Source organism: Sceloporus occidentalis, unplaced genomic scaffold (assembly GCF_023333645.1).
Source record: "Sceloporus occidentalis isolate IW3139 unplaced genomic scaffold, rSceOcc1.0.p SCAF_35, whole genome shotgun sequence".
Classification (NCBI taxonomy): Eukaryota; Metazoa; Chordata; class Lepidosauria; order Squamata; family Phrynosomatidae; genus Sceloporus; species Sceloporus occidentalis.
This window is the reverse complement of record NW_028317015.1, coordinates 3,832,099-3,853,952: the sequence shown is the minus strand read 5'-3', so window position 1 is coordinate 3,853,952 and position 21,854 is coordinate 3,832,099. Positions and strand designations below refer to the sequence as shown.

The window sequence follows — 21,854 nt, the reverse complement described above, 5'->3', positions numbered from 1 at the left end:
TTAAGTGTTATTTTTAAGACGATGCATGGGTTCCTGCTTTGTGGTTCGAGGTAATGTTTAACCACTTATGATAATTATATACTTGGGATTTCATTAAGAAGGATGCAACATACCTACCTAGATAAAAGGCAGTGCAGTCACATCATCTGAGGCAAGATATACTATTACCTTTGAGACTGTATGCGATCCATGTTTATAAGATCATTACTGAATTGGCTGTCCAAACAGCAGTGAATCTGTGTAACTAAATTAGTGATGGAATATTTCGAAAGGGTGATTTTTATCCTCACTCAAGGACTGTCTAATCTGGCTAATATGTACACATTGCTAGAAGAGAGGAGATGCACTTCTACATCAGAGAGAATGCCAACACCATGTACTATTTATAAAAAATACTGAATCTTCTTCAACAACCTAGATATACACAACATACGTCTCCTCACATCTTAAAGCCATAATGGACCACTTCACCACTAAGACATATCGTTCTTTCCAGTGTCCCAAATGACCCTTTGCAATATAGATGTTCTGGATGCACCACCAGCAGCTGGTGATTAACCAGTTACCAACATGCTGTCCTCTGTCGAGAATCTTCCAATCTGTTTGGTCCACAGTGACCTATTTTGGCAGAGTGAGAAATTATCCAGACCCGTATCACAAGAGATGATTTTTATCTATATATCCATTCCATGTCCAAGGCGATGAATACATCCCATATATAGAAAGGCATCAATTTAATTGTTTCCATGATCTTCTTCCACCCAAGCCACTATTTTACCTTCCCAGCCTGGGACAATGTCATCATCATGAAATACCTGTTGAAGAAGAACAAGCAACATAAGTTCTGATCAACAGAATCAACACACATTTCTGCATTTCGCATGCATTATTTTGTCATAAGGCTCGTACCCTTTGCTGATGCCATCAACCCAACCGGTCTATAATATTTCCTTATCACATGCTAGCACAAACATGGATCCTTAGTAAACAAAGTGCCACTAAGTTCATAACTGAACACAGCCACAGTGGGATAATTATTACTGTATTTACGACTACTATAAATGACTGAGGACTTAGCCAGTGCAGAACGTTGGTCTGTTCCATGATTTCCATCACCTACAAACACTTATTAAGCACTGATTTAAATATCCATAACAGTCATAATGGACTACTCTTAATTGAACAGTATCTTTAATATCACATATTTTGATATATGCGAAAAATGTAAATAGGCAAAAGTGATATGTCAATAAAATATATATTATATATTATATATATTACTTGCTTTTATTAATGCATAGCATCTAAATAGGCAAAAATCATGTGTTTATACAAATTACAAATGACAAAGTCTTTGGCTCCAGAATACGTATGAAATATAAATGTGCTACACTGCTAATAAACTACTATAGGAAAAACCTTCAATAAAGTTATAATTTTAAGGAAAATATTATAATGAAAATCATGTATGTATAATGAAGTAGAGTCCTACTACAAAGATATATGGTAATGTTAGGTTAAAGAAAAATAAATATCTAGAACCGATTACCAGCATTAAATTAACAGATCACCAAGTACGGCATTGATATCTTGCCTTGTATGCGAGATATTAACACTGGAAGACCTATATGTATCTATAAACATCATGCCCACATTCTTTCAATGAATAATCTCCCCGGCTGGTCCAAAATTCTTCAAACTGGGCCAGCCCAACTTGGATCATACCACTTTCTTAGGCGGGAGTGCAGTAGGGTCACATACCACAATGTTACAGCCCCTTGAACAATTGCAGTTACTTCATGTCACCTTGTTACATGACAAAGACTTTTCTGTGACTAGGAATACTTTGTGCGACTGTTATTTGAAGAATGACAAGACTGGCACAATTATATAGATACCTCTTCTTTGACTGTTCCAAATTCTGGATCCAGCGCCTTGAAGTGGTACCTGTGATTCCCTTCTCTGTCGATTGCTGCTTTGAAATCTTTCAGCGTGACCTCTCCTAACCTGCAAAAAGAACATAAAAGCAAGCACGTTTCAGAAGGGTATGTAGCAGGTTTATGTGCTAAACACAAAAAAATAAAGGAAGTACGCAGAAACATCTTAGTTCCAGATACTTGACTACACAAAACATACTATGCAACGATAATTAAGACGATATTAAGGAAATGTGCATGTTCGTTTTCACCACACATTGCAATTCCACAAAATATCATGTTGATGGACAGCTAATAAACCGTAGTATGTATGGCCATCAGAAGACAAATGTTTTGACAGCCTCACCTCTTTGGTATGTTAACCATGAAAGGTGTCAGCGAGCGATCAGTAAAGTAGAGCACTTTGGTACAGGAGCTGCTGCCCATAGCTGGGGCGCTCTGCGAGTGAGGCATCTCTGCAAAACACATACAGAAGACATTATTACTATTATGTGGCAAAACAGTTCAAACCCCAAAAACATCTGGCAAGGTTGTATAGCAGCTCGTCACTGGGCTGAAACAAGAAAACTATGGATATGGATGTAATAGTTCAAGACAAGATAAAGTCTTTAGTCAAAGGTGATACCTTTTATTGGGCCAACATACAAAGAGATGCAAAGTCACGTAAGCTTTTGGTACCTTGAGTCTCTTCTTCTTCTGAATGGCCAATCTCAAAGTCATTGAACATGTCTTAAGCAGTAAATGTCATGGATTTAGCGTGCGTGCGCATGAAAGAACCCAACAACTGTGTCACCACCAGCAGAATCTCCCGTCGGCACAGGTTTCAAACCCAAGAGAGATTATACAGTATTTGTTGATCTACAGTTTAAACATGGAATAAGACTATAGTTTTTCTTTTGCACTTATGGGAAGACGTATTGAGGAGTGAAACACTGGAGGTAAAAACATTAATGTAATTGCATTAAGACTAATTTTCAGGCTCTGAGGACAAGATTTTTCGATCTTTAATTTTACATATTTTAAAGTAGAACCAATATTTAAAACATTTTATATTAAGTTTAATAAATAGTTAATAGAACGGAAACAATCATAATATATAAATATATATTTTTTGCCATAAGCTTTTTGGGAATAACACGCCTGAACAATGGCGTATTTGTGTTTTGATGTGTAGCTGGTGCTCTATGTCCACTCACAGCATCATTGTATAGCATTTGTTACTCTTACGCTGGTTGATTTTACAAAATGTTGTAAATGCAGCTGTTTTTTGTAAACCGTGTCCGGCTACAAAAATACCTAATTAACCAAAGAACCGTGAAAACTAACCTTATAGTAAGGATATTGCATAGTCGGAGTAAACCCAAACCCGAGAACATTTTTTAGTGAAGCGTTTCTTGCAAAATCTGTTTAAATTATACTCAGGATCCTTTAAGGTTAGAGGAAAGGGGATTTAATGCTGAATTTTAGGATTTTGTTTTGTCTCAGTATGAGGAGTTGAGATGTGGCATTTACTGGTAAATAAAAGTCTACAGGCAATTAACTTTCTATAAAAGGTTGACTATAACAACTAATTACATTTCTATGGTTGATAATGGAAATGCCAAACGCCTTGGCAGACAGTAAATAGTTTTTTTTAATTAACCGACTACTGGAAGCAATCAAAGCCGTTTATTATATTTCTTCTAGACCCAATTAAAATAAATACATGTACTTACAAAAAAACATAACTTGATGTACCACTGTTCCTTTTCACCATTAACGTTTATTATTTTATTAATTATGCAATTGTAACCCAAAAGGCAAAAATGTGTTACAAGCTCCAGCATAGGTTTAACGAGTCCAAATATACAGATCACTATTTCTTGGATTGGTTAAACGGTCTCACTAAAGAAGATCGTCTCACTAGGTCCATCAGAACAGTTTAATATCATAAGTGAATTAACAAATCTAAAATAGTTAAAATGCAAATCCATGCTTACTGGAGTTGGGAGGCCAGGAATCCCGGTATTCATTGACTCCTTTATTTCCAGAAGCCCTTCCCCGAGCCTAGTAGAGGCAAAAAAATATAGCATAGTAGGATATACAGACTGTTCTCAGCTAAATCAACAGGAAAATAAGAAAGTTATATTGATCGGGTTTGGAACAGTGACGATATGACCATGTTTGAAATGCAGGACATTTTGTATACTAAATACGTACCGCATCTCAGATTGTTGTGTAGAGCTTGAGAACATTTATCCTGCCACGCTGAATGTTTATATGTAGTATACTGTATATGTATATATATATATATATATATATATATATATATATATATATATATATATACATACACACACACTACTGTTGAAAAGTTTGGGGTCACTTAGAAATGTCCTTGTTTTTTAAAAAACAAAACAAATGAATGTGCCAGCAATTATAGGGTTCAGATACTGCTGGGTCAATGCAGTTAAAATGAATGTCATAACATAGCATTTGCTCTCAAATTCTGATATAACCATAAGGTTGCTTCGTTTAAGCAGCAATATGTTTGATGTTATATGAGCTCCATAATGTCATGCACAACTGGGTCATTGTCAGTATTGCACTGAACAACAAATTGCCATAAGTATGGTGATACAGAACTCAGTGGAACCATATGGACATCCCCCAGTAAAGTAAGGATTCTACAGGCAGACACAAATAAAATAAAAATAACAGAAAAAATAACTTGTCAGCAATAGCACAAAGCTTGAAAGAATATCCATTACTTAATGTACTTAGATCAGTAAATGGATAATTTACAAAACCATATGATAATAATATAAGGAGGCTAACAAGGAATGTGAAAGAAAGTGAGGGACTGCTGGATGAGGAAAATGTAGCAAGGGCCATATGGAGGAGTCTATGGTTGTAGAGATTTTAAAGGGTGGGGAGAAAAATGATTTCTTTATAATGCAGATTGCAGGTATTCAGAAGCTAGATTATATGCTTAGTGCACAGACTGAATGTAAGAATTATAGAGGTTTTGGTCAATAAAGCAAAAGTGGGACTGGTAGATACAGGACTGCATTTTCCACAAGGCTAGCCACTCATTTTCCAGTTTTTGTTGTAAAATTAAGAATTTTGGAACAAACACCTACCCTCCTGTCTTGTCTCCGTTGGGTTTCAATGGCATGCAGCCTGTCCATCAAGCTGGAGATCCCCTGCTCCAGACTGTCTATCGTGTGGTGTTGAGGATCATGGCCACTAAAGCTGTTTCTAAGACTACGCAAAGCATCACGTACCAACTGTAGATCATTGGCCTGAGAAGTGTCACAATGAATGGTGTTAGTATAAGTATCCAGATGAGAGAAAACAATACTCCACTCCTCTCTTTCATTAATATGTTTTTGCACCTTTGGATAGACACCATAATATTACCGAATGGGCTAAGGATTATCCAATAAGTAAAGAAGGAACCAGGTATGGAAATGTGTAATATACAGAAACAAAATAAATAGGTAGGAATGGATAGATGATAAAAGACTATGGGGAATCAGGCATACAAGAAATGAGTGTGGGCAGAATGAAGAGAAATGGGCAAAAAATGACTGGGAAAGGTACATAAACAGAGTGTGGTTAGCCAGTCAGACATAGAATTATAGATATAGTGGCACCACACGGTCTTTAAGATGTATCGAGTTTCCTATATTAAAAGACTGTGCTCCGACGAGCAATGTCTATAATCAACAACCAAGATCCAAAATATAATACTGCTCCCACCGTTCTCTGAGGAGCAGTTTCTCGTGAAGACCCTTTGACTATTGGCTGTAGGAAGCCATTGGTATGGGATGGGTGACTGATATAGCTGCTGACCTGAAAAAATGGAAACTTCATTTTAAAACACTGGAGCTTCACTAAAAGTTGAACACAGTGGAAAAAAGTCATTCTCACACTGGCATACATTGTAGCACAAGACTGAAAATAGACAGGATATGAAATAGCATAGAAACACACTTTCATAATATTATGTTTAATAATAATAGTGTATTTATTAGATCCATTAGATTTTACTTATAGAGTGTCAGTAGGTTCCATAGCACAATAACAAAAAGGGGAGAATACAAAAAAATAGAAAAATGTACACCATGTTAATTAACAATAACATTATATATATATATATATATATATATATATTGTGACATTCATGTAGGATTGGTGGTGGAAGGGAGGTATGTTTCTCCTAGATTCCTTTCCTATGTGAAGTAACACCTGAGTCTTCCACCTGCTAGGTGATTAATTTAGGTGAATGAGAGGGTGGATATAAAAGAGAAGCCAGGAGGGCAGAGGACACAGAAAGCCTGTCTGTGGGAGAGACGTGTGAGTAAAGGTTGCTGGACGTATTGTGTTAAGTTGGCAGAGAGAAGCGCTCCAGCTGGTAGTGAGGGACATCCTTTGTATAATAAGTGCCGGACAGAAAGGTATTTCTTTGTTGCTGTGTTGTTATATTTCTTTTGTCTTTGCAACCCTTCTAATAAACCTGACCCTGTGTCAGATTGCACAAATTTACTGCTGTTTGCCTGGTGTGAATGAAGACGGGCACTTGTCCCTTGACCTCAGCGAGGGGCGATCCCTGACCTATCTCACAATATATACATATATATATATATATATATATATATATATATAGACATAAGAGAAGAGGGCGCTGCCCTAGCAGGTTACAGTCTATAATGAATCATTGGTGTTGGTTTACTTAAAGCCAACAGCACTAACATCTTTAATATATTAAATTATTTCTTAAATAAAGATATAGGTAGAAGGGGGTACCATTGCAACATATGATGCTTCAGGATTCAGGAATGGTAGACTGTGAAGTGTTTTACAGAGCTTAGATGTAGCTTAGATCAAGTTCTTCCTGACACCTGCTGTATCCCCATATCAAACTTTTACTTCATATACAAATTGGATCAATCCAGAACACATTACAGTACCTGCTCATCCTCGCTGTTCAAGAACTGTTGTAGAAGAGCTTTCCTGTGATCTAATTCTTTCTGGAGTTCATTCTAAAAAAGCACAAAGTAAAACGAACAATGTCAATACATATCTTATTTATGAAATGGACTGAAAGCAATACAGACCAATATTAAAACATTATTATTTGGAATATGGAATGTTATTTACAGTATAAGCCTTATAGAAGCACATATGACCTTGTAATATTTTACTTTTTTACTTTAAAATGTTCATTTAGAATGGTACTTAGACATTTCAACATTAAATGGAAAAACCAAGAATGGAGCATTTCAAATGAAAATGCCAAGGACTATTTTTCTTATGCTGTAATTCCTGAGTGACACAGTTATTGGACGATATATATATCAGTCTTTTGGAAACAAACATAGAATTAATAAATTAGCTTTTGTTTTGTAAGGTACAAAGGAACACTAACAAGTCTATATTTTTTGTATACGGAAATAAACGGCAGTGAGCCAACAAATTTAATGGGAGGCACAAAATAAGGAAACGGGATTTTATATCCTCTTATGTTTCCAACATGCTTTCCCTAAAGTCTCATTATCACTTTAAACTGGTCTCCACCTAGCATGGACTGGTTTCACGACCTAGATTTGTATGTGCCCGTTCTATGGTTGAAACTGAAGACCTTTGACTGGTCTGGGACACCTACAGACACACATCTATACCAAATGTACAGATAAATGTACAATGTACAAACACATGGACGAGACAACATTAGAAATGAGCCAACTATGTCTTATTTGCTAGATAAATACAAATAAAACCAAAGCACAATGATTAATCACAGATCTGGAAGCTGGATACTTTTAGGAGCTATGGCTCTTGGGTCTGTCCCTGGTTAAAGACAAGCCTACACAAGGAGTCCTGTTTATTTGCATCTTGCAGATCAATCAACACATAACATGGAAAGAACGAGTAGCTAAAGTACTATAGTTTGTATAGGGGATAAGAGAACTATTCTGATGTACTCATGGCTTTAGGCCAACATGGTAAATCCTATCTATTATCAGCATTAAATCCCCAAAACTCCAAAAAAAAGTCTGCTCAGGCCTAGAAAACAAGATAACATTGCTAGATAACGACCATAACCCAGTATATACATGTATATATGTGTTTCACATAACCTTGATCAAAGAAACATACGCTACTGCTGAGATCAGATACATCACAGTACCTTTTGATAGTTGGCTTCTGTGAGTTTACGATGAGCTTCATCCAGCTTTCCCTGCATCTGCTGTACGACCCAATCCTTTTGGTTCAATTCTTTCTGCAAATGAATAAGAATTTACATAACGGACATATTCAGTTCACATGATGGAGATATTATCATACAATTTATAAAATATAGGTCAACATACTAAACTAATCATTATACAGGCTCTGTGAGAAGAGACATGGATTAGTGTGGAGGGTCCTGGTACTAGTCCAAGCAAAATCTTCTTTTAATATCAGTACAAGTGCAGGGTAACAGAGACATGTTACAGATCTTAGTAAAGTCTTATTAAGTGAGTTGAAAACAGAACACCGGTGAGAAGTCTAGCAGCATGATCAGCAGGGGAGAGGGGACACAAATGTTCCATCCCAGTCTTAGAAAGACCGTAGTAATGAAGCCAAAAACAGGATTCAGTCTAGTAGTTCATGTCTAATAATAATAATGACCATGTGAATGGTTGATCATTGGTGATAATGTTGGTGCCATGGCTAAAGCTATGAATGGCTGAGATGAAAATGAGCACACGTTTTACAAGTTGTTGTAGGATTGGGGTGCACAGACCTCTGTAGCTACTGGTGGGTGACGGTTGATTATGCGTAACAGAAAATAAAAGGAAAAAATTAGAAAACTTTAAAAATACTATTTCAAAGTGAAGGCTCAATAATCCTATAACAAGAAAAGCCTTACATTTTACCAGTGCATGCCATAAGAGTACGGAAAGTGCCCTTACTTTGTATTCTGCAATTAACTGGTTCCGCTCCTCCATTTTCCTCTGTAAATCCACCTAAAAATAAGTAAACCTTTGTTTCTTTATGTTCAAAATTTTGTTAACGAATGCACTTTTGTTTTAACTGACATACAAACTATTGGAAGACAATGATGTAGTTTATAAAGTAAGAGCCACCTTCTAAATGTGTCTTTAGTGGATGGGACACCATCTTCTTATACACTAAGTGCCAGTTAATGTATTAACCTCTACTATTTCTGCTAGGATGCAGTTCCTCTAATCTACCACTCTCTCAGTAGAGGGTGGTAGACGGCGTATGTCTATTCCAATCACCGCTGTCTCTCACTTCTCTAACTCCTAAGAGCACCATGGCCCATCGATGCAGAATGTTCCATTTTGCACATTGCACTTTTTTTACTCACATTTTGGTTGCACAGTTCATCTTTGTCCATGTTGGTACGCAACAACTCCTGCTTTATTTTAAGAACAGAAGCTTCTTGGTTTGCCATTCTCTGCTGTAATGCATCCTGGGAGAAGTAAAGCATTTGTTTACTCACCAGCCCCTGATCAATAATGAAAATCCTAATTTATCAAAATATTACATATGTGACAATGGTTGAGATGTAATCATAGTTAACACTGAGAAACAGCATGTGTTTGAGATATTGTATGTGGAAATATTTGGAAGCAGTTTGAAGCACTAAAGCTCAAACAGCCTGTATAATAATTTGTTTTACATACCTATTAACATAGCTACTGTCATGATAGAGGGTCAAACTCTGGACTATTACATATTAAATAACCTGTCTAAATTTTCTTAATTTGTTTGGAGACTAGTCAGGATCTGTTTCATCTTTACTAGATGCCTTCAAACCTTTTAAGCTATTGGGGCTAAGATATAAACCACCCAGGTTTCATTAACAATTGCCTTGCTGTGTTCCTCACCTTTATACCCTGTAAATTTCGGTTTTCTTGTTTGTAGTTCAAAAGTTCGTTCTGAAATAATAAAAGTTTCAAGCGGTTACAGTGCATTTGTCATGCAGGTTTTTGGGTTAATTCCAGCCATGTATTCTGCGACTCATACTGACAGAACTGGTTTTATCCCTCTGCTAGGGCAAATTGGTCACAAAACACTTACAATAATCAAGGATATGCCAAACACTATCATGGGGTGGATCATTAATCTATCAAATATGATTGCTAGGACAGTCCCCGGATTAAGGACACTGTCCCTGGACAGATTATGTCCCCGGAAATGTCCCCAGGTGCAGGTCCATGCTTGCTTGAATCCACGCAGGGGAAGAAGGAACCCAGCTGAGCCACAGGAATTTATGGTACGTCACATGACTCTGCCCCGTTCCTGCTTCCCCTGGGTGGGGCAAGAGAAGTGCTCACACGGAGTGCGAGCAACGCAGAGGGAAGCAGCAGCCCGTGCGGAAGTCTGTAAGCTCTACAGGGCAGGGACTTCCGTTTCCAACGTATTCATACAACTGCAGCAAAATGTCTATAGACTGATGTACTTACTATATGAAAGCCCTTACTGTACCTGTCCTTTATTATACTGTAAACCATAAAGCATTAAGTACTTTACTATTAGAGTTTATTACATAAAAATCTGCACACATAAAAAGATTTCTGTTTGAACAATTTCTTAATCTCTTATTTAAATATTGTATTGTCAATTGATTTGTATACAGGTTTCGGTCACCAAATTTTCATTTTATTTGTTATCATATTGTTTATAACATTATAAGAAATATTTATAAGAAAAAACTGTAATCACATGCATAGGTACAGGAGGTGAAATGCAATACATAATGACAATTACCTCAAGGCTTTATAAAGGATCTTCAAAAAAGTTAAAACATTAATATTAAAATAACACCATACCTTTAAAGATTGGTTTTCACCCATGCTTTGATCAAGACGGCTTTTGATGATGACCTTAAAGTTAAACACAAATGAGGTAAACTTCAGTCCTACTTGTACCCACATACGCAGTGTAGAAAGTCTGAGAAGTGGCCTCACCAGTTGTTCTTCTGGACACGCCCCGTCTTCTCGAAGGGAGAATAAACTCTCTTGTTCATCCTCGGGAAGGGATCCGTTTAATAGCAAAGCCTGAATGGGAAACACAATACTGTAACCAAGGCAAAGAATGACGCTTTGGATCCGATTACATGGATCCAGATGAATACAAGCTTAAATAATTCCATTATTACTCTTAAAGTCGGCACTGATGTTTTGTACAGGGAATCACTGAAATAATTGCAGCCGACCAACTACTATAATAAGCCCTCATTTCATCTGACCATTTGACCTGTTCCCACATCCTCCTGATCTCTGCCAGCATGGTGTCTGCCTTTGTTTCGTATAGTTAAATAACATCCAGTAGCCAAAAGACTACATGATTTGCTTTAGTTTTATTTTTCTGTTCAAACTGAGCCTAACTCTGCAAACAAAAAATAACAAAAGAGTTCACTGTCTGAAAGAGTCATACAGGTATTATAATATAAAAGGAACTTAATCAGCATCAGCGCATCATTCATAAATGGCCAATCTGAAAGGAAAATACCAGGGATGCTTTGAACCAGACAATTTGTATGGAGCTTTGTAGTTGCTGCCCATACATTCACATAAGGGGCACATCAGGAGCCAAAACAGATACGGGCCTAAAACTGCATTAAGAGTTAGGAATCAAATGATCTATTAACTTTTTTTAGAATTAAACTTCTCAAGACAGAGGCTTACTAACAACAGCGACATTTAGTGACCCTTTACATCAGAAAAAAATGAAACTGTCAATTTCTAGTCAAGAAGGAGTGGATATATTAAGCTTTCAAAAGTGACTGACTGTATGAGAGTGAACACAAGTCTCCTACATCGAAATAAGTGTAGTTCATAATTTAGGGTGACCAGACATCCCTGTTTTCCAGGGACAGTCCCAGGATTGAGGACGCTGTCCCTGGACAAATTATGTCCCCGAACATATCCGCAAATGCAGGGCCTTCCGCAGGGCCCCTGCTTACTCGTCTCTTGAATCCTCCCAGGGGAAGCAGGAACCCAGCTGAGTCACGGGAATTTACGTCACTTCACATGACTCCGCTCCTGCTTCCCCTGGGCGGGGCAAGAGAAGTGCTTACACAGAGTGTGAGCCACTCAAAGGGAAGCAGCGGCCCATGCGGAAGTCTGCGAGCGGCACAAAGCGATCTGCAGTTCAGATAAGAAGGTGGGGGAGGGTTATGAAGGAGAAAGCGTGACCGAGGGAATGAATGAGTATCTGTTAATGAGTATATGAATGAGTGAATGACTGTGTGGGTGTCGGTGTGGCAGAGCCTGTCCTGGTGTGTGTGTGTTTGGGTGTCGGTGTGGCAGAGCCTGTCCTGGTCTGTGTGTGTCTGGGTGTCGGTGTGGCAGAGCCTGTCCTGGTGTGTGTGTTTGGGTGTCGGTGTGTCAGAGCCTGTCCTGGTGTGTGTGTTTGGGTGTCGGTGTGACAGAGCCTGTCCTGGTGTGTGTGTTTGGGTGTCGGTGTGACAGAGCCTGTCCTGGTCTGTGTGTTTGGGTGTTGGTGTGGCACAGCATGTCCTGGTGTGTATTTGGTGATCTTTTTCCTGGCACTTTCCTAAAAATTTAACTATTAATTTTTATCTATCCAGAGAAAAAACGCCCTCCTGAATTTGTAGTCACTTCAGAGGACAAAACTTTCTAGGCCCAGAAATCAGTGAGGGAAAAAATGAAGGTTTTGTGTTATTTACTTTATTCACAATAAAATAATTATTTACATTGAAAAGGATTAGTGGCTCTAAATTGTGGCTTCAGGCGTCCTGTGTATGATGACCTTTTTTAGTGTACTGATGTACCCCCAATCCCATCACATAAGATTCTTTCCTATATTATCTGCCAATTGATGTGACTGCATATATATACGCTTATAAATTATTTTTTTACCCAATTAAAACAAAATGTCCATGGATTTTATTTTTACTATAATTGCCTATATTTGGGGCAGTATAGTAATATACCTCTCAACATTTCCATTGAGTAGATACTTTCGTTTTAGCGGTGAGATGAGAGATAGGGCTGGGGCAAATGTTTACCAAGTTTTATGGGTCTTTGTGGCCTACTTATATCTATGAATGAAAGGTTGGGGTGAACTCCTGAAAAACAGGATGAATGAATTTAGATCTCAAAGAGGGACTTGTATAGTATGCAATAAGGCAATCCTCTGAACTTAATATGATACGATATAGTAAAATTAAAACTTGTAAAAAATTGGGCAAGTTTGTAAATCTTATCTACAGTCTCCAGCCACTGCAGAATAACCTTATGCATTTGTATGGGGTGCAGCATGAAAATGTAAAAAGACTACACAACTATCATATACATCTAAGTGCATACGATACCTGCCGCTTCCTCGTAAATTACTAACCACACCTGGTATAAATCTCAGGCTGGCTGGAACAAAACTGAGGGCACATCAGACACTGCAAACTGACTATAAACCAAGGCATTTAATGATATTTATAATAATATGAAAACATGCTTGGACTACCTAGTAGAACATTAGCTCATGCAGACAGGCCTTCCGTACCAGCGTGTTTTATGCTTGTTTATGTTAATGTTAGTATGTATTTGTATTGTAACAGCTTTGTCTCTCTTTTGGGTTAAAAATGCAGCTCAGTCCCACGCGTGGGGTAATCAATATATGGTCATATAGTGGGACAGAATCCCCAATATTTATGCCTTAAAAAGGCATTTTTTGAATGGCATTCGCTGGGTATGCCCTGAATTCTTGCTTTTTTCAGTACTACAACTCAGAGTCCCCGTTGTTAACATAAACAAGCTAAAATCACATTTTGTTCTGTTTTATCTCCACCTGTGACTATAAAATAGACCTACAAACCTACATTTGCACTAAGACCGATTAAGTCTTTCCTCTTTGAATTAACTGATCTGTTTCTTACCTTACATTTTATTAACAGAGCACCAGCAGATTACCTAGAATTAATACAATGAATGACAATAACATGAATAAACTCTTTAAAATCAAATCGCAAGGATATTTTATAGCAATTTAGCTCTTCTTTACAACCCATAGAGAAATTATGGAAATAATTAGAGAAATGAAGAAACCATAAAGAAATTATGAAATTAATAAGAGAAATAAAGAAACCATAGAGAAATAATTAAAATAATAAGAGACTTACCTGTAAACCAGATATCATTTTCTTGGCTTCTTCCATCTCCTTCTCTAAGTGATCCTGCTGCTCCAGGAGATGCTCTTCCCATGAGGTGTCCTGGTGTGTGGCTGGGCTGGCAGGGGGGCACTCTGGGAAAGGTGCAGGGTGAGGATCTTCTGCTGTATGGACATTGTATTACAATATGAAGTACTCTTGTTATAATTCATGTCCTCATTTAAAAGCCTTTTCAAGCACTGGTACAAATCTGGACAGCTAAGTCTACGGCACATGAGCTAATTGTTCTTTGAGAAAGTGGAATGTGCAGAGAATATGTTCAGTTCCCATCGGCACTGGCACGTTTCAGATTGACTTGGGCATCGTCACCAGTAATGTTATACCCCTTGAATATATGTACTGTAAGAAGTGCTGGGTAAATTGTTGGCCTTATATAAATTAAAGAGAATAATGTACTCCTGTAGCACTAACAGAGCCAGTGATATGTGGGAAACAGTAAGCAATGCTAATGGAAGTAATACCCACCTCTCTTGGAAACACATTCCTCTGTTTGGATAACAGTAAATTCTGCTTTCTCTTCACAGCGAGCCTCATTGATGTCCAGCTTCGCGCTGTGTACAGGGCTTGGTGAGGTTAGGCTGAGAAACACAAAAAGAAAGCATAATGTTGTGCTAATTTAATACGCTTTATAACCAAATCAGCACTGGTGCAAACATCCGTACACTAAATGGATGTTTGTTCGCATAGCCAGTATAAAAAACAATTTAATGTCAAATTAATCTACATGCAGAGACTATGCCTCTTTGGACATGTGTAAGTTACTGAAGGCATAAAAACTATAGCAAATATACTCCAAAAATATTTTCTTTAATAAAACAAATTGCATTTCTACCTTGCCTTGTAATCGCACAAATAATGAAAGCATTGCATTGAAAAGTGAGCTTCAAGAAACAGGGAAGAGCGCAAAAAAACAAGCAAATAATGTAGGTAATATATATATATATAGGTTTTAAATACATGATAATAAATAAAGATTTGGGATTTAAATACTATTAAAACATCAAAAAGTTGGTTAAAAAGATTTTTGCTAGACATAATAACATCATGGAACTTTTAGGGTGGGTTATACAATGGGTGGGAAGTTATTAGCGCTGTCCAAGGATGTGTCTAAGCCTTGCAGAGGATCAGTCTCCATCTGTAAGAGATTACATGCATTTTACTATTCTACCGCCTAGAGAATAATCGCATTAGATGAGTAGGGAGCCGCCTGGCAAATGCCACGTGGAAACTTGACAAAGCTCTGGAAGAGATACAAGGATGATTTGTAAATGAAAGTGTCTTGGATGGTGACAGTGGGAAAAGTACTTCACAGTTAGACGTCTACGGCATCCTTACAAGAATAGCTCACTACCGAGCCCATGCTTGCAAATGGTATGAAGCCTTCTTCAGGTTATCAAGAAACAGATTATAGCATGCAAGCTTGTGAGAGCAGGGTTTCCTTCTCCTTATGCCCCAGTATGTTTTATGTTATTGTTATAATTGCATTTCCCCCTCATTGTAATTGTGCTATGGGATATGCTAGCACTCTACAAACAAAATGTAAAGTAATAAAAAAATATAAGGAAAAACTACAAGAGGCTGTAAAGAGGGGGTGACAGATACATGGGAGAGCTGTCCAGGTGCTGTAGATAAGGAAGGAATTAAGAACCAAATGGGATCAGGGGTTGCTCTAGGTTTTTAGGGACACTAATCAACTTGATTTTGTGGGGTTCATCACAAATCACGGGATTGGATATAAATAAGAACTGTAGCAACCATCTAGTTTGCCCAGTTAAAATGTCAAAACAAATACAAATTATATATAAAAAAAGAGAACGGTAAATACTGAAATAGCAAAATACCAAGAAATTGCAGACAATTGATGGGGTCATGACATTGGGACATTGTCCATGACCTTGACAAAGTAGAGATGGCTCACATGGTAAGTGAAAGGAGACACAGTATATGTTAGGTGTAATAGAGTATTAATGAAGTATTAAAGAAAACCGTGATATGGTAAAATGACATTGAAATGTTTTTTGTTTTGGCTTCTGCACATGTCCTACACAATTTATTATTATAGGTCTATGGTATGGGCAATAAAGAAAGAGCAGGTCAGGGCTCCATTCCAAAGTGTTATTTAATAGGATTTTGGTGCCAATAGAAAGATGCAGAATAAGCAACTTAAAATGTTAAAATATTATAAAAAAAAAAAGGCTTAAGTAAAGAATTCATTTTGTGGAATACAATTTAATTTAAATCTTTGGAAAGCCAACAATTAAAAGAGGATATTGATTGTAGATTATGATAAATCCAGGTGAAAATGGTGACGGCATGACAGGTGGCAGCTTCATGCTGGGGTTTCCTCTTATCTTGATGAGACTGCTCGACTTATTTAGCAGCTTAGAAGACCACACATCTAATTCATTCTAAGAAGCAGCTGAGTCCCTTGTTTAAAAATTGATTTGCTTGAATTAATATCTTCCTTTTCAAAAGCAGAATGACGCTGGGCAACACATTATAAGAGAGACGTATCTTATCAGAAGAACTTGAAATGCATTTATTATCGTTTTCAGATTTTTATCACACAATTTGCAATAGCTTCATATGGTTTGTTTTTTTCTGCCGTTTTGGATATAGAATTATTTTCTATGGAAAATATTTGACGAACAAATCTCTACCTTGTACCTTATTCTTGTCACTAATGGTTCACTCTTATCGATTAAATGTTCACAGCTGAATTCCAATCATATTAGCTTCCATCAAAGGAGTATCACCGAAAAATAGATGTTAAAAAATCAAATCAGGGTGAATGTCCCCATTAGTGCATGAATTTGGGGAAGGGGCAGGTCCAAATACAAATGAACAGATTTTAGGTTTTGTACAAGGATAACAATCATATATTTGTGGAATAAAATGCACTTATGGGATAGGCAATCCTCAATCTAAGAAAAGAACCAAAGGCTGATTACGTTCTGAGTCTCTACATCTAAAGAAAGATATAAATCTGTAGTCAGATTTCAGCCACATAGAACATCTCCTACAATAAATCTCTAGTGGGTGCAGGGTAAAGGCTTTCCAAGAAATGGTACTGCTCTTCTACAGTATTAGTTTAGTAAAGTTACTGACAACCCCTTCTTATACCTGCATCTTCCTTCCTGCCACCCAATATCTAATATGTATCTTAATAGACAACATTTCAATTTTACACCCATGCAGAGCAAAATATACACGGTGTAGAATGCCGAGAAATCCTCTTGAAAGATATTGCCCCCCCAAACACATTCCAGCCGCTCGTCAAACTCTTATTGAATGACTTCATCAGATAACCAATTTAGTTTAACAAATCGTCAGTGAGAACATTGAAATCGAGGCCAGCTGGGTCACAAATAAATCACAGACTAGACTGATTATCAATATTTTCTTAACACAAACAGAGAGAAGATAAGAAGACTGTGACAGCCAGATACAGGTTTAGCTAGCGATAAAAGTAATCTACAAACAATCCAAAAATACTGATATTAGGCGTAATACACAATCATGTATAATACACCTAATAAACAGATCCACATCTGCAGAATGGTTATACATAGAGGTCCTGTTAGGAAATGTGCATTATACACAAACTAAGTGTTGTAAAACTGGGGAAATGTATTATATGGGAGATTTCAGAGGAATATACATTTACCAGCTAGATCTATTTCTCCTAATGGGAGTTCCAACCTAAAAAGGTGCAGAATCCCCCCATTAATTTACAAGGGGGGATAACACGTAAATTTAAAGGGACTTCTCAGGTATCGTATGCATGAACTCATCAAACATAAAAGTGTATAGATAATCTACTAAGCCCCAAATGTCATATGCTATTTTATGTAATATGTGCATCCCTAAAGCCAAGCATCTAAATCGTTGCAGCCTCCTCGAGTTCTTAGGTTTTAAGTGAAATGATCTACATAGCCGTTTGTCCCCAAAATTATGGGCATACGAATTAGAGACTAAATTCTCCTATTGTGATTTACCATGCTAAATTAGCCTCTGTAATCAGTTTAGCAACAATAGTGTATGTGGAAGTCACAGTAAATATTAGCTCTCAATCAGTGTGACCACAATGCGCTGGCTGTCCAGGGGAATAAACACAACTAATTGGTCTTGGGCACGCAAGGGCGGAAACTGCTGGCACAATACAGAACAACACTAACCTAAAAAAAAAAGTTTTAACATGTTGGAAAGACAAACAGGCCGGCAGCAAGAAACACAGACAGGCCTACAGCAAAAAACACTGAGAAGACCAGTGGATAGACACTCAATCAACAAACAGGTAGACCTCTAGATTGTAAGCTCGTTTGAGCAGGGCCTCCCCTCCTGTTGTCTCTGTAAGTCAATTTGTTATGTCACATACTACTTGTTATGTCCTGTCTACCCATTGTACAGCGCTACGGAATTTGATGGCGCTATATAAACAATAAATAATAATAATACTTGATTATGAACACAAGATACACAGCTTTTGTGTTAGTTCTCCAATAGGCACCTGTTTCATTTCTATAACTGATGTTCAAACTGTTGCATGTATGAGCTATGGATGATAAGGTAATGTTAGTAACTTTTGGTTATAGAGTGCTGAGAAAAAGTATTTGCCCCATTCCTGATTTTTTCACCCTTGCCAGCAACTATGGCAATCACAATTTGCAATAACTGGAAATGAGTCTTTTCCATTGGTGTGGAGGAAATGTGGCCACTCTTCTTGGCAGAGGGTTTACGAGCATGAACTGCCTTTTTGAGGCAACAGCACCTCAGTCTGATTCATGTCAGGAAGTTTACTTGGCCACTCCATAAACTTTCATTTGGTTTCTTTTGAGCAATTCAGAAATGGACTTGCTTGTGTGCTTCAGATCATTGTCCTGCTGCATAACCCAACTGCACTTGAGCTTTAGGTAACAAACCGGTGGCCGGACATTCTCCTTCAGGCTTTACTGGTAGGGAGCAGAATTCATGGTTCCATCAATTATGACAAGCTGTCCAGGTCCTGAAGCAGCAAAGCAACCCCAATACCATCACACTACTACCACTGTTTGTATGATGTCCTTACTGTGGAATGATGTGGCTTTACTCCAGATGTAACGGGACCCATGTCTTCCAAAAAGTTCCAATATAAAAAAAATTGACAGTGAGTGTATCAGTTCGTGTTTTCTGTTGCAATTTATCCAAGCACATTGAGGTAATCTCTCATGGCAGTATGTGAAAAGACAGTGATTAACTACAAGGTATTTGATCTTTGAAGGGAAGTATACAGTATCCACGGTTCCACTTTTGACTCATCAGTCCACAGAATACTATCTCAAAAGTCTCGGTGGTCATGTCCTGTTTGGTCAGCAATGGTTTTCGCCTTGCAATTCTCCCATGGATGGCATTTTTACACAGTCTTTCCTTTTGTGGAATCATGAACCTTGATAGGTTGACCACTCCTGGGAAGGTGCACCACTGTTCCAACTTTCCTCCATTTGTAGATAATGGCTCCCACCATGGTTTACTGGAGTTCCAGAGCCTTAGAAATGGCTTTGTAACCCTTTCCAGGCTGATAGATGTTAATGACTTTGCTTACTTTGTGTTTACTCAAGTTATCTTTGTAATTTATAATATTAAACTTAGCCTGATGATCTGAAACTTTTAAGTGTAACAAATATGCAAAAAGAGGTATATATTGGGGTGGAATCTATTATCCATGCTAGATGTATCTCTGATGCATAAATACAAATTTACCTAGCATCTGAAAAGGAGAAATAATCTAGAATCATTGATATTTCATCTAAAAAAGTACTTGTGTATACACTGTTATTTAATGATTATATACATTCTATATGCTATCCAGAATAGTTAACCTCTGTATACTATATGCCATACAAACACATGCACGCATACACACACATGTATATACACAATATATATGGATATTCACAGTCTATCTATACGTATAGAAATATATATTTTTAAAGATAAATACTATCGCCCGAGGATATGTTCTGCATTTGGTAACTTTGCCCACGCTGTCTTCCAAATGGTTAAAAACCTACTTCCAGCAATTTACATGTTAAACAAGCCCTTTCCTCCCCTCCCCCATCTCCCAAACATATCTGCAGCCATTGGCATTGGACATCTCTCACCATTTCACCAGCTTCCCTCCCATGATTTCGATTCAAGCGGTTGGCATTGCGAACTCTCGAGCCGTGCAGCTGTGAGCCGAGCGTGGCGTATCAGCAGCCTCCTGTCTCCAGATGTTGCTGGATGCCTCTTGCCAGATCTAGCGATGCTGCATTCCCTCCGCCATGTGAATTCTGCTACCCCTCAGTAACAGGATCAGAGCTGCCGTCTCCATACACTGTCTCTGTTCTCCGCATCGCCAAATCAGACTCTCCTGGTTTTTTGCCTTCAAACGTCGTTTGCTCCATTACACATTGCCTTTTCCCATAAACATACAGCCTGCCTATTTCTATTCTGGCCAGCGTCCTAGGTGCCTGCAGACACAATTTCCCTTCCAGCCACGGAACAAATTTTTCGTCTGAACCATTACAAGGCACCCATCCTTGCGTTAATGAAAGCTTTTCGCCGGATCCCCTTTTAGAAGCTCCGATGCCTGTTTATTAGCTGCCTGCTTCTCTCCTTCTGTCACCCGCAGCCCTGTAGACTGTCCTACCCAGCCAGCATCACGCGAAGATGAATGCAAGCTCAGGGTAAGGGGGGGAGGGAGGACCATGTTATCCAATAGGCAGAGGATATCTCGGTACCCTGGGAATAGGTGAGAATTCTTTTTTACATTGTTTGAATTATTTATACATACAGCACCTCCAGAAGAGTGGTAGGAAAAGGAGAAGACCACTGACAATGTATTAATGAAAATATAATTGGCATGACTTTCTTTTATCAGTAGTTGTCTCTATCTGTTTTGATATGCAAATAATGTATAGATTATTTTTAGACTATATACAGATTGTAAATTTCTTTCAGCAGGGCCCTTGTTTCTGCGAGTCGAATCGTTATGCTATGCATGGTATTTCCTCTTTACCCATTGTACAGCGCTATGGATTATGATGATGCTATATAAAATAATAAATATATATTATATATATGTATATATATATATTGTTATGTAGCTTGGGATAGCCGTGTTAGCCAGGTAGTGTAATTTGGAAAACAAATTACATTGGAGGAACCAGCCAGAAGCTGAACCTAAGTATGAATCTACAATTAACAGACACTACGAAAATAATAATAATAATAAACTGCTCCCCGGTCCGCCGCCGCTTCACCCAGAGGGACCACTCCATTGAAGAGTATTGGAGTATTGAAGTATGGAAGGGGAACTTCAAAACCACGCAGAAAAACATTTGAAACAAAGATGATTAACCATTTCAACACTGGATTAAACACGGTCATGTGATTCTTCTCACATTACTAGAGCTTCATATGGCATTTCTGTGATTTTATTCTAATTTATGCCTTTTCCTCATTCATCAGACATCACTTTGCTTATCTAAAGATATAGGTATCAATTCTTAGCAATGCCATTATTACCCTCACTCGCTCTACACCTCCAATTATTCTCACATTGGCTAAACATACTTATCACTCCCTATCCTTCTCCCTATACTGCTGCCCATGTCTCACTTAGATGTTTTGTGGTTAGTATCGCTTTTGATAAAGGGAGGTTGACACTCATGAACATTTATATATATATATATATATATATA

At 37.7% G+C, this 21,854-nt stretch overlaps 1 protein-coding gene across 1 annotated transcript; it reads right to left on the bottom strand.

Moving 5' to 3' along the window:
• Positions 1-734: 734 nt before the first annotated feature.
• Positions 735-20,293, bottom strand: LOC149297978 (dixin-like). The gene is made up of 16 exons (XM_089487937.1): positions 20,271-20,293; positions 14,596-14,708; positions 14,083-14,231; positions 10,907-10,996; positions 10,769-10,822; positions 9,824-9,874; positions 9,301-9,405; positions 8,882-8,935; positions 8,113-8,205; positions 6,888-6,964; positions 5,682-5,769; positions 5,060-5,221; positions 3,917-3,983; positions 2,284-2,392; positions 1,899-2,007; positions 735-815 (listed from the first exon to the last, which is right to left on the bottom strand). The coding sequence occupies exons 1-16, from the start codon at positions 20,291-20,293 to the stop codon at positions 735-737; spliced, it is 1,425 nt and encodes a 474-aa protein (XP_089344063.1).
• Positions 20,294-21,854: the final 1,561 nt, after the last annotated feature.